The sequence below is a fragment of the Phalacrocorax aristotelis genome, chromosome 9 (assembly GCF_949628215.1).
Source record: "Phalacrocorax aristotelis chromosome 9, bGulAri2.1, whole genome shotgun sequence".
NCBI classification, from domain to species: Eukaryota; Metazoa; Chordata; class Aves; order Suliformes; family Phalacrocoracidae; genus Phalacrocorax; species Phalacrocorax aristotelis.
Window position 1 is genome coordinate 30010835 of NC_134284.1, and position 13675 is coordinate 30024509.

Sequence of the window (13675 nt, forward strand, 5' to 3'; positions counted from 1 at the left end):
GCTCAGGGGTCTTTTTCTCTCCAGCTCCTTACACTTCTCAGGGCAGCACAAGCGAAGAGCACCCATGTGGGGCTTGCGCAGGCTCTCGCCCCGTCCCAGCCCTCCCACGTGCGTCACGCCGGGAGCCTCTGCCACCTCCGGTAAGATGGGGCACAAGGCAGCCCCCCTTGTCAGAGTCCCCACTCTCTCAGGGCCCTCCCACTACACTTGCCTTTATAATTCTTTTATTTTACTGATATTTTCTGGCCACAGAGGAGCAGCAGCATTCATAAAGGTAGCCATGATTATGTCCTGCTCTTTTTTTTGACCCCTTGGCATAGGCTGTATCACTTGATATCTGCTGAGGCCTATGACATCATCGCCTGGGTTTCATAGCAAAACACCAAATTTCATTTTTCACCATCGCTTCCATCATTTTGGCTCCAGTTTCTCTGAAGCTCTTCAGAGTCCTCTTTGGACTGGAGTCAACCTAAATAACGTGTAAATAATTAATCATTTAAATAAATAACATGCCATCTGCAAATAGCTACTCGCTCTGTACGCGGGTTAATAAATATGTTAAATAACCCAGAACAGAGTACAAAACCTTGAGCCACCTACTGCCAACCTTTTTGGGGAAGAAAAGCGGCTACGGATATTTATAGGAGCAGCGGGATTATGTAGCTCCATCGACTCCCAGTCCTGCGGCTGTGCAAACACAGGACGGAAAGATGTTCCCTCAGCCCTGTGAGCTTTTTATTTAAAACAGAAGAAATAAAACATAGAGCAATGGAAAACAGAAAGCTGTACTGGTCGGTGGGATAAGCGGCAAACACCGCATGGAGCAAAATGGTTCGGGGCCTATGCTTCATCTTCTCCCAGCCACTCTCCGTCCGGGCTGCGGCTGCCTCGAGGCACCGCTGCAAACAGCCCCATGAACTGCTGGGTCCTGGGGGGAGGGGCATTGCTTGCCCTAAAGATTCGGGAACAGCCTAATAAAATAATTGCAATTATGGGAACGCAATAGGGAAGTGAAGAGCAAAGTATCAAATGCTGAGAGAAAACCAAGAGGGATGATCCAAGGCAGCGAATGCCTTCTGCAGGGGCCCTGAGCCAGGAGAGACGCCACCGAGGAGGCGGGCGCGATAGATCTCTGAAACCGCACTGAAAACACGGTGAAAGCACACAAACAGCGATTTCACTGCCTTTTTCAGCCAAAAAACAACCTGTGGGCACCAAATTAACCCGGTGGCAGCAGGCGGCTGCAGGGACGGGAAGTTTAAACGACTTCAGAAAGGAATTTGATAAAATTCATGGGAAAGGCACCTCAAAGATGGTACTGAACACCGAAGCGCAGGCTGCGGCTCAGGACGATGCTCCAGGAGGAACTGCTGGAAGCCGGGAGATCGGGGTGGGGGGTCGGCACCGCCGGCCTGCGCCCCCTCCTCTGCCAGGCCCCGCTGCGCCCAGCTGCAGCCCAGCCCAGCGCAGCTGCTCAGCCCAAAATAACCCCTGGTTTAAAAATTAATTAGAGATTGGAGGAGGCCTGAGAGAGAAATGGCGCATCCACAGGATTCACCGGTGGTTAAAGAAAGCACTTAGGCCGCAGACATCGGTGAAAAAGCCAGATCGTATCTCCCCATCCATTTTCACGAGCAGGCGGAGCCGGGAGGCGCCTGTTACAGTTTTTTTTTTTTTTCCTGTTTTAAAACACCAAAACAACAGAAAAACACGCACGCCAAGGGCTGAGGAGCCCGGCAGACGAGGCTGCCACAGCGTGACTTACGAAGCAAAAGTCCCCCAGCCCAGGCCGATGGAAACACACACTCCCGCCAAACACCCCACCGGGGGGTGAGCGGGAGCCGCGGGCGCGCAGGGCGGTCAGCGCCGCGCAGCAGCCGCGCAGCGCCGCGCCCATCCCACGGCCGCGCCGCGCAGCAGCCGCGCAAGGGACCGCGCCTCACTTTTTCGAGGCGCAGCGTGGCGGCGGGGGGCGGCCCGGCCGGCCCACCCGAGCCCACCCCGGCCCGCCCCGGCGGCAGGAAGCGCGGGGGGGCAGCGCCCACCCCATCCGCCGGGCTGGCAGCGGGGGCGGGCGGGGCCGCGCCGGGCTCGGGCTGCGCTTCCGCGGGGGTAAGCGGCGGCTGCGCGGGCGCGGAGAGCCGCGGGGGGGCCGGGCCGGGGGGGGCGGGCGGGCAGGGCGCTGGTTACGCTCCCCGGGGAGGCTGCGCTCCCCGACTCCTGCTCCCTCCCCCCCAATAATTTTCATCGGAAACAATAGCAAATATCAGCATTTATTTGCAGAGGGGCCGCTGGCGGGGCGGCGCGGCCAAGGGCGGCCCGGGCCGGCACAATGGGGGCTTTGTTGGGCGGCACAGGGCTCCTCTGTGCGCCGCTGCCCCGCCGCGCCCCCGCGCCCGCAGCCCGCGGTGCGGGAGAAGGCGCGATCCGAGGTCAGGGCGAGAAGGCGAGCGATGCTTAAAGTTAGTGCCGATCCACCGCGGAGCGTAGTTCATTTGTAGGAGAAAGAGCTTTGCTTGTAGCCGGCACGTGGAAGAGCCCCGGGTGGGTTTGGGAGCTCGCTGAGCGTGGGGTTGGGCACCGGCCGTGGTACCGGTGGGAGAAATTATTAAATCGGGGTGCGGGAACCGTCTGGAGGAGGGAATAGGCTCCGCGAGGCCCTGCGCCTTGTCAGGCGTCCGTCTCGTTTCAGTGGTGAGAAACCCTCATTTGGGAGCTCTGTGATTTCTTCGTGAGATGAACATCTTGTTCGCTTGCTCTCAGGCACACCATGGACACGGCCGGCCACAGCGTCCTCCTCCTCCAGCAGCTGAACATGCAGCGGGAGTTTGGCTTTCTGTGCGACTGCACAGTTGCCATTGGAGATGTTTACTTCAAAGCCCACAGAGCGGTGCTTGCAGCTTTTTCAAACTATTTTAAGATGATATTTATTCATCAGACAAGGTAAGGACACACAGCTCTCCTCCTGCCTTTTAACCGCAGTGCTCAACTTTCTGCTCTTTCCCCTTTCTAAGGGTATTACAGTCTAAAAGAGCATAAGTGGGGATGTTAGATGGCCTGAGATTATTTTCCTAACCCAGCACACGCCTCGGCTCTCTAAACATTCCCAGTCCAGAATGTCCTGTCCTGTAAAACCACCCGCTTAGTCAGCATACGCCAACATCAGGCCCCTGATTTTGAAGATGAGACATTTGCGTGACCAGAGAAAAATAAACATCCCCAGTCCTCCTGCAGTGAGAACCTCACAGATTTGCAGTCTAGGGATATCCAGGTGCCTCCGGCCCCTACGCAGCACGTCCATTACTTTGCATTAGCTTGTAGGCAAGCTTACTGGGTGGGACTGTCTCTGCTGGCAGGACCCGTGGGCTTGAAGCAATCAAGAAGCCATCGCCTTATTGCAATTCTGCACTTGAGACTCTTGCAGATAAGGGCCGAGACTGAGATCATCAATTTATTTCCAGCTGCTGTTCAGATGCTTCACCTGGCTGGCTCAGGAGTGGTTCTGCAGGTATAATGACGGCAGTGCCAAGGTCTAATCTCGCCTCTGAGCTGGAGCTTGCTGCTTGTAATCGATTAAACCCTTCTCCATTCTTCTTTTTTGAGGGTCGTGGCCCCCAGCACCTTTGCAGGATAAAGGTGCTGGAAGTGAGAAGATAGCGAACTTCCTTTCCAATAGATGTTGTTTACTGACACATATGTGCAAAGCTCATAAAGATTACGCAGTAGCAGCAGCTGAATTTATTACTTAAATGCACAAATATTCTTCACCTCGTATTATTGGAGAGGCACGTGCTGGTGACGTGTAGCTTGCATGGCATCGCTGCGGTGCCGTGCGGCAGCAGTTGCTGGTGCGTGCTAGTGACGGGGTGACCGGGAGCTGGCCGCTCTCACCGTCCCTGGCTCCAGTTGTGTGCATGGTCTTTATAATCGCAGGGGTAAATACACGCTCGGGCACTTGGCTGCGTGAACAGGGCACATGCACTTCTGCAGGTCTTGGCGGGGACTGCTGCTCGTTGTGAACCGGGAGGCGGGCAGCAGCGCAGGCACTCTAACCGCAAATGGGCAAGCAAGTATATGGGCAGGTAGTGGATTAGGACTGATTTTTGGAGCCCTGTATGTACTTAATCATCTGTCTTTTTTCAGTGAATGCATAAAAATTCAGCCTACAGACATCCAGCCAGACATATTTAGTTACTTGTTGCATATCATGTACACCGGGAAAGGGCCAAAGCAGACCGTCAGCCAGAGCCGACTGGAGGAGGGCATCCGCTTTCTCCACGCAGACCACCTCACCCATATCGCGATCGAGGTGAACCAAGTGTTCTCCCCAGAGCCGGTCCAGTCTTCAAACTTGTACGGCATCCAGATCTCGACCGCACACAAACCGGCGAAGGAACGCCTGGGAGCGAAGGAGAGTCTGCCCAAGGCGGGCAGCAGGGCTGCTGCCCAGGGCGATCACCCGCAGCTGCAGCTCTCTCTGGCCATCGGCCTGGACGACAGCTCCCTCGACCAGCAGGTCGCTCGCCCCTCCGCTCAGGTCGCTCGCCCCTCCGCTCAGCCCGCTGCTCTCGCCAAGCCGGCAGAAGAGTGTCCCAAGCTCTCAGTCTCCATAAAGCAGGAGAGGTGCGATTCAGAGCCCGTGGTGTCCCAGAGCTGCACCCCTCCTTCTCCGGAGGTAGCAAGCCCCATCTTTGCTAAGGCCGGCCTCAAGGTGCACTTGTGTCACTACTGCGGGGAGCGTTTTGACTCCCGAGGGGGGCTACGGGAGCACTTGCACACCCACGTCTCGGGCTCGCTGCCATTTGGTGTGCCAGCCTCCATCCTGGAGAGCAGCGACCTGGGGGAGGTGCAGCCGCTGGCTGAGGACAGGGAGGCTGGTGATGGCCGCCGGCTCGGGGCCTTCCTCCTCAAGGAGGATGAGCATCAGCTAGAGCATCTGAGCTGCGGCGACCTGGAGCCTCTGCAGATTGGGCAGCTCTCCCTCATCTCCAAGGACCACGACCCAGTAGAGTTGAACTGTAACTTTTCTTTCTCGAGAAAGAGAAAAATCAGCTGCACTGTCTGTGGCCGCACGTTTTTCCGGAAGAGCCAGCTGCTCGAGCACATGTACACGCACAGAGGGAAACAGCACAAATACAGCCGCTGCCAGCGGCTCGAGAGCCCCGTGATCCCCAGGTTTCGTCCATACTGTGACAGTGAGAGTGTGGGGAAAAGCTCTGCTTTATCCCAAGACCACTTAGATGAATGTATACTGGAGTCGGATCTCATTCAAGAAAGTGTTGATACAATCTTGGTAGAGTAGTTCTCCCCGTGTAGCCTTTAGGTGCTGAAACTGGATATTTTGGCATTTTCCATCTAGTGAGTGGCTGCTCTCCACACCCAACTGTCTTTGCCATTCCCACCGCCTCTGAGGTAACTGTGAAGAACTGCGCACCTAAATTTGTGTACTTGCTTTTTTTTTTACTGTTCTAACTTAAGCTAATTCCTATCTAAGTCCTTCTTGGAAGCCTCTGTGTAACTCAGTTATATTTTTTGTAAATGTAAACTTACTCCTGCTCTGCTTTACTAGAGTTAAGACTGTATGGCTGGGTGTGAGGTTTAAACATAATCTAATACGCTGCGTGGTGCCTAGGGCTGGTAGTATCCTGTAGAATTGCTCTTCTGAAAATAAATGGAGGGAAAAGTAGAGGGAAATATGTATTGTGTTTCCCAAACAGTTTGTTTTTAATTAAATATCTTGAGGAGATTAATCCTGAAGTTTGTGTTGTATAACTGCAGTTAATAAATCTCTGCGTAAATACATGTGGGAGCCATAAGGCTGGTCTTTCCAAGGGAACTGGTGGCGTTGATGTAGGGGTGGCAACCTTCGCTTTGACAAGCCCTGGAGTCCTTGTCAGTACGATCTTTTAAATTTACTCTTAGACTCAAGGTGTTTTCATGCATTTTTCCTCATTCTTACTCTTCCCTCATCAACCGCTACTGCATGAGCGGAGACAAATTCTGATGCCCCTCTAGGACCATGTCCCGTTATCGGGTCATCTTCTCTGGAAGGAGGAATGAAAGCTGCAAAGCAGTGTCCTCTCAGGGAGGAGGCACTTCTGAACCTAAGTCTTTACAGGATTAAATACTACACGTGGCTTTTCTCAGTGAAAATTATTTCTGACTCTATGAACAGCTTGGAGCAAACATTCTTAAATATTACAATCTGTATGTTTGCTAAGAGCAAATATGTAATGTGTTATTTCTTCTCTGCTTGTGGAGCCACCATAAGATGGTAAAATGCAAGCTTTTCACCTTTCATTTATCATTACCTGATATCTGAAGAGTAATAACCTATCCAAGAGGGGTTTAAAATTGTACACGTTCTTCTTGGATTTGTATTTTGTCCCTCTGGTTTTTCGCCTGAGACACCCCAGGCTTCCTACCATGGTCTCTAAACCATCCCTCAAGAGATGCTCTTAATCAGAAGGCCCCAAAGAGGCACATGAAGTTCTTACAGTGCAGAGGTTTCTTTTGCAGCGAAGAGCAAAAGCCTTGCGAGCTGCTCCCATAATCGCATTACCCAGTTTTTGAGAAGCTGGAGGCTCCCTGCCAGTCCTGGTGGAGTTGAGTCATTGCCTTCAGAAAGGGGGAGCCTGAACAATGGTGAGAACAGTTTATTGTCAAAATGCCCGCTCCAAAGTGCTTTGTAGTCAGGACCCTTGAGCTGTCTTTGAAACTGTCCTGGAGCAAGGGCTGCAATTAAATCGCTGCCGAATTAAAAAGACCATCTGAGGGCTTTGTAAGGGCGGCTGCTGCTTCTCCTGGGCAGGGAGCTGCACACTCCAGGGGATGGATTGGCCGCTAAGGGCTGCCAAATTGTGTTTTAAGACAAAGGGGAAAAACAAACAGCCTCTGACCCTGCCCGGATGATGTTACAAAATGCAGGCTGTGGCTTGGTGAGTGCTTGCGTGCTAGGCTGCGAGTGCTCCTCTTGCTGGGTGTACCCATTAAAGCTGCTCTGGTGTGAATGCATTTTAACTCTGCTTAAAAAGCCTTCCTTTAAAACAAGCAAACAAACAAAACCATGCCGACATCCAGGTTTGCAAATGCTGTGTCTGAGCGTGGAGCGATTCTCATGGAGCATTTCCTAGAAGAGAGCCTTCTGGGTCTCTCCCGGGCTGACAGCATCAGCTAAATCACATCCAGCACAGACTGCTTATAACTGGGGCAAATGCCCTTCGGCTGCCACTGACCTCTATTTCTACATGATGGTTTAAAAACAAAAAAAGGTATTTTATAGTCATTCCCTATTTGTGTGTGACACTTTGCTGGGTGGGCTGGCTTCTCTGGGTGCTCCTTGCTTCACTAGGGTTCCAACATTTAACTTAATAGCAGAGAGGAGTGTCAGCTGGGTTGGGTGTAGCTGTAGAGGAGAGCTAAAAAGTGAGTTTTCAGACTATTCAGTCAGTAGATAAGCACCTTGGAGCTTGGACTAGATGCCTAACTTGCCTGAACTAATTGATACTGAAAGTCAAAAGGCCCTTGATGTCCCTGCGAAGATAGCTGGGCAGCGGTTATGGAGCTCAGTACTGGAGACAGCAGGGGGGACAGCAAGCGGCAGTGCCCAAAGGCATCTCTGCGACATGCTGCTCGTGGGCAGGATCATTTTGTTCACTTCTTGGCCATTAAAAGGGAAGGTTAATAAAAACTATGAACTCATGTAGAAGATCCAAATGTCTATCAGTTTTATGTGCTTATGTGTTTTCAGCATGACTCCATCACACTGACTGCAAATATATCAGTAAAGCTGAAAATCATACTGAAATCAGCACTGTGTTCATGTATGTGTTCAGTATGTCTTCGAAAAGTTAGGAGTGTAAGCGATTTATTTCTTTTTAATCGTCACACCCCTTTTTAGGGTGTACTTTGGTTAAGCTTTGCAGCTAAGCTTTGGCTAAGCTTTGAACATCTGTAACATCAAACAGCTGCGAAAGGCTTTTTTTTTGCATCATTTGCAATGCAAGAAACACATTTTCAGCAGTTTTCTGCTGCGTTAAAGTGCTGTTATAATTAATGCAGTAGAAAAAGCTTGAGAGACAGAAGTCGTCAGCTCCAAGTTACGTTAACTTGAAAACATCATTCTCTCTAGGTCTTATGAATAGAAAACAATTTTAGAAGACAGTTACATTTGCTAAGCAAGGGCAGCAGCTGCTCCTGGATACATCATAGGATGTTTTATTACTGTATATAGAAGACACTTGAATTACTGAGTGCTTAACCTTTATGCTGGTGCATGCTTGAAAATCTGCCTGACTTGCACAGCTGGGCTTGGCAAATACTCATTTCTTGTGGTCTTTTTTTTTTCATGAAAATGTAAAATTTTGTCACAGGGTACAGAATAATGATACTGGTGATTCCTTCGCAATATTTGTGATTGGTTGATAGAGGCACATGGGCTTAGACAAAGAAAGCCCCAGGGTGGTGATGCTTGAAGGCTGGAAGTCTAAAAGCTCCAGGGGATCCCCTGAGCTTTGCCCTGTGCTGCAAATGGGTCCCAGCGTCAGGGGTGCAGAGCTGATGAACCACAGGCATTGAACTGCCTTGTCTATGGGCTCTGTAGCTCATGTTTTATGAAAACATGGGAAGACTGGGACTCAGACCCCTGCCAAAGCCCTGTAGCATGAGCAAACTCCTCAGCCAGCTCCAGTTAACCTCTGAAATGCCAGTAAGTGCTGCAGTGACTACCATTGCTTTCATATGTATCTGGGTGGTGGCCTGAATATGCCGCCTGTAGGCAAGGTTGCTTATCAACCAAGGCATGCTAAACAATTTTGAGGTAGGTGTTTTGAAATATTTTAGTGCTCCGATGCTGAACAGGCCAGGTCCAACAGGGGCCATGTTTCTTAGGCTGCTTAGGGTGCAGCAAAGGGTGTGGAGTCAAGGTGCTGCATGGGGTCTAGTTATTTTATTGAGAAACTTGCTTGTCACCACCTGCAGGCCTGCCTAGAGATGCCATTTGGTAGCACTTGTGCAATGAAAGCGTTAGGCTGAACTTCTGCAGTACTGGTGCCAGAGGAGCGAGACTTCAATGCCTGTTACTTGCACAAGTTGTACTTAAAAGGTAAGCTGTCCCCTCTCAATGTTCACCTGGATTTTACCTCTTCCACTTTGAATTTTTGGGTGGCTGGGGGAGGGCAATGCTGGCACTTGCCTGCCGGCTGCCCTGGAGGTGGTGCTGATGGCCAGGCTGTGCTTGCTCCGTCTCCACACAGGATAAAAAAGATCCCTTCAGCTCGTTTTACCTTCTGCACAGGCTGGAGTTGCAACATGTGTCCCCAGCCGTCCGGCTACACCAGCCGTTCGGGCAGGCTCTTCACTCACGTGTTGTCTGTCAAATCACTGCAAAATCTGGCGGCGATGGCGTGCGAGGGTGCAGAAGGGCTGACACAGCCCGTCTGTGGGTGCAGTGCCCCTCACCAGAGTGGTTTGGGACATCTGTGCACTGTGAGAAGGTTAAAAAGGGAAAAGAAATTTGCTGTCAGGATGTAAACGTGAAGCAGTGAGCACTGCAGTTAAGAATAAAACCATGAAATAACCACTATCACAAGCTTTCTAGAAAGAGTGTAATGCTGATACTGAATAGTTTTCTACTTTTCTGGAGGCAGGAGGTATAAATCCTGTGTAAGCGAAGCCTCCAGAAGTGCAGTGAAAAGATCTCAACATATGCAATTCAGCATCACTGAATGGGACCATGAGCTATCAGTGGCCAAGGCGGGAGGTTTCTTGGCTTGTCAAAGCCCTCCCACGGCAATCTGCCAACAGCAGGTCGTGCCATATCGCTGCAATCATCCTCAGCTTCACTGTTTAATAAAACCCAGCCTTTTCTTTCCCCCTCTTGCCATGGTATGCCGAAAAGGACTGTTACCGAGTGGGCTTCCCAGCAGTCCAGCACTAGGAAAACACATTCTGAGCAATAAGAAAGCAGGAGGAAAAAGGTAATGAGGATGGAACTGCCCTAAATTACATGCCAGTCAGATATTTACCACCGGTGCTGCGTCAGGACTGAATTCCCCGAGATGCAATCGCAGCGTTTACAGGATTTGCATGTTTCATTAAGAAAAAGTAATGACACAACTTCAAAAGCAGCTTGAGAGAGGAAATGTTTCCACCAACTATTCTGAACCAGACGCTGCACCCTCAGAACAAAGGCACAGCAAAGCTCAGAACCTTGTCTGCTGAATTACGCTGGTTTTCACCTGAGCTGGGATGCCCCTGGGAAGCTTTGTAGGGCTCCGAGCAGCATGGCAGCCTGCACGTGGCTTTACCCTCCCGGGGTGCATAGGGCAACGCTGCTAAAGCCGTCCAGTAGCAGTCAGGCAAATTTTACTCCTGTTACTGGGACAAATGGTGTAAGAAAGCATTGTGGGAAGGCCTCTGTCCCTCCTGGCACTGAATTTGCAACCCACCGATTGCAGGATGTAAAACCAGCTATAGGCACCGGGGCAGGGAAACCAGGGCCATGAGCCACCAGGGGTGATGAAGGGGGGGAAACTTCAAGGTAGGCAGAAGCGTGGTGTTAACCATCGAGCCAGGCCTCTGTGGGGCTGGGGCCAGTGCCGGGCGTGCAGCCCTGCCGAGCGCCAGCCAAAAGCACTGCCATGCCAGTGGTGGAGGCTGATGCTCAGCGTCACCCCCTTTCCCTGCAGCCACCCCGGGAGGGACCCACTCCAACAGTGGTCGCCTCCGCCACCCTGCAGCACCGCCAGACCCAGGAGAGCAGGCGCCGAAGCCTGTCATTAGGGGCCGAGCATCCCCTACCAGCCTCTGTTTACCCCGGCAGTGCGGTTGTGAGCTGCTTACTCATCGCTTTAATGAGCAGGGTGCAGGTGTGCATTCCTGTTGTGCCTGTTGCACACGCCTGCCGGCCCCGCGCAGGCGAGCCAGCCGGTCCCCCAGCCCGCTGCGTCGTGCCCGCAGGCTCACAGCTGCTTTACAGACTTTGGGGAGATTTGGGACGAGAGGCTTTCAGTGCTTCAGCCTTCCCTGCCTCGCTCCAGCTAGCCAACTAAATGCAAATCCAGTTGCAGGCTGTCTGGGCTGCGACAAAGCGCCGCGCAGCGTCCGCCCGCGCTGCAACGACAAGGCCCGACGCCTTTGTGCAGCGGCAGTCTGGGGGAGCTTTTGGCAGGCAGAAAGCAAGCGTCTGAGGCTGCTGGCAGGAGCGAGGATGCATCGCTCCTCCTCCCCGGTGGGGATGCTCAGAAGCACTGTAGGAGTCGGAGTACTTGCGCTTCCCACCCAGCTGCCAACTCACCAGTCTCACATCACACGGAGCTGTCACGGCACTGAGCCTTGACGCATCGGCACCTCAGCCTCGTGTCTTCATTAAAAAGGCAAACAGTGAGAGAAAACGTGACACGAATGACTGTTGTTAGATCGCAGAGACGACATCCCTCTCAAGATTAAAATTTGCTCCCTGGGACGGCAGCAAAGCGATGCTCGGCATGTCTGTGCACCAGTAAGGGCTTGGTGCTGGAAAGGCACCACCTGAAAGGACACGGTTCCTTGCAGAAGGGACAGAGGGACCCTTTTGGGGCCCCCACCTTGGTGGGGGGGTGTCTCCTCTTCCAGAATAAAGCGGTTTGAAAGGATGATCTCTGCTAGGTTGAATTTATGGGGTGATTGCCAGTCAACTCTAGCTGCAGATGATACTTTCATCTTAGTAATTTGAATCGCAAAAATGTGTTTTCTTAACATCTCCTCCCCTTTTGTATCCAGCATGTTTGTCAGTTTTATGTAACAAAACCTATTTTAAAATGCGGGGTTTGGGTATTTTAGCTGAAATCCACTTTCCAGCTAAATGGACTTTCACCCCATTGCAGGAAAATCCCATCATTTAGCACGGAAGAACTGCACCCTTCATAATTCTCTGCAGAAGGAAAGAAATGTGAAAGTTGTGCCTCCCAAAAAAATGTTAACCTCTATTGCTGCCTAAATAACTGTATAAGAAATAACATCCTCTGATTAGTTTTTTTTTTAAAAAATCATATTTAATGTAAAGATTTTATCTGGTTGCAAATTAAAATACTTCATCATTTTAATACCACCCAACAAGAGCTAACAAGAACCATTTCTCTGGGAAAAAAAACTGCAGATGTAAAATAACATTAAAGCAAATTATTTAAATCAGTCTGTTCTCTTGGAGCATTTCATCATTTTGAGTTACTCATGTTGAAACCCTGTATCTGTAAGACAGGCAGTATTAGGACTTTGCTGCCCCTAACACATGGATCCATCATCAGGGTCCAGCTTCATTCACCCATCCCAAGCACAGAACAGGGTTCACAGGTATTTTATTTTACTTACTTTCTTATATGCGTTTGTGAAAACAATGCCTAGATTTTCATTTTTATACGTAAGCACACATTTCAAAATGTCCACCATTTATGCAGGGACAGCATCTTAAATTCCAACGCTAGATTCCTGGCTGCTGTAGATTTGGTCCTTTGAAGCACGTGGAGCTGCAGTGACTTTCAGCGGCTGGATATCTGGCCCTAAGCAGCCTGCACACTCCTAGTGCCCTTTTGGCATCCCCGGGCAAGAAAGAAAATGCAATATTTGTTTGTGCCATCACTGTCTACCAGCGATTTCCACAAGGAACTTTTCAGCAGGTACACCTGTTTTCTGCTGGGCTCGATGCTGACACAACAGAAAACCTTTTTATCTCCCTGGAAGCCTTCCTGGCCACAAGTTATACTATTTAAACACTCTTATCTTTGCTACTAATACAAAAAAAGCTGTGGGAAATTAAAATATTCAAAACAACACAGCAAAGCAGGTATAGGGAACTTGTTGAATATAAAGCTGAATCGTCCCTGCCGAGCAGAGCGCTGGAAACATCTGGGAGAAAACCAGCAGCACAGGCCGTGGGGTGAGCAGAAGAACCAAATAATTCATTAAGAAGCTGCTGCAAAGCAACCACTTCCATAATTCAGAGGGGCAGCAAGCAACGAACTCCTGGATGAGCAGCCAGATGGCCCAGAAGCAATCTGAATGAGGCTGTGAGAAACCAAGGTTATGTATTATTTCAGTTTATTTCAGCTGTTGGTGAGGAACATGGTCCTAAAACCAGGCCACCCTTTGGTGCCCTGGCACGACCATGCAATGCCATCCTCACAGGTTTCCTGGTTGGTGCTCCTTTGCAATCGTAAAGTTATCATTCCTTCTCTGAAAGAAAAAAATGTTTTGTTATTGTTCAACTCTTCAATCATAATGAAGGAGTAGAGAGCCTTAATTAAGTCATTAGTGGCTGTTATGAGTCTATATATTGTTCTGTAAACCTGAAATAATAAATACTATTGAAATGTATAACTTTTTCCATATTTTCTGTATGTTATAAAGTACCTCGAGAAATTACATGAAAGATGTTATGCAAAAAAAAAAAAAAAAATTAAGGTGTGGGGTCCATTTGAGCCGTAACAGAGCATGCCGAAGCACCGAACTTGCTGCTCCCCATCCCGAGGTGCTGGCCCCGCCGCGGAGCCCATCAGCACCAAACAGTGCTTGGAAATAGCAACCCGGAGCCCTGGGAGCAGAGAGCATGAACCAGCAGCTTGCAGAGAAAACCAAACCACCCGTGCGGGATCGGCAAGAGCCGCGCCACTCCATGCGCAGCGGAGTTTGACCCCCGTCA

The 13675-nt window shown here is 50.6% G+C and overlaps 1 protein-coding gene across 3 annotated transcripts; it reads left to right on the top strand.

Annotated features, from left to right (window-relative positions):
* The first annotated feature begins 2044 nt into the window (after positions 1–2044).
* On the top strand, positions 2045–5802 carry ZBTB25 (zinc finger and BTB domain containing 25). 3 transcript variants are annotated; one of them, XM_075104115.1, is made up of 3 exons: positions 2045–2112; positions 2764–2943; positions 4144–5802. In XM_075104115.1, exons 2-3 carry the CDS (start codon positions 2771–2773, stop codon positions 5300–5302), a joined length of 1332 nt encoding a protein of 443 aa, XP_074960216.1. In that variant the 5' UTR covers positions 2045–2112; positions 2764–2770; the 3' UTR covers positions 5303–5802. The 3 variants fall into 3 exon arrangements, with proteins under 3 accessions (XP_074960216.1, XP_074960218.1, XP_074960215.1); XM_075104117.1 differs by lacking the exon at positions 2045–2112 and adding an exon at positions 2155–2462; XM_075104114.1 differs by lacking the exon at positions 2045–2112 and adding an exon at positions 2240–2544.
* The last annotated feature ends 7873 nt before the right edge of the window (positions 5803–13675 follow it).

Bases quoted from the DNA above. Each gene is read 5' to 3' on its own strand.
- ZBTB25 (XM_075104115.1), top strand. From the start codon at position 2,771: ATGGACACGGCCGGCCACAGCGTCCTCCTCCTCCAGCAGCTGAACATG. The intron at 2,944-4,143 runs GTAAGGACACAC...GTCTTTTTTCAG, and splicing joins ATATTTATTCATCAGACAAG to TGAATGCATAAAAATTCAGC.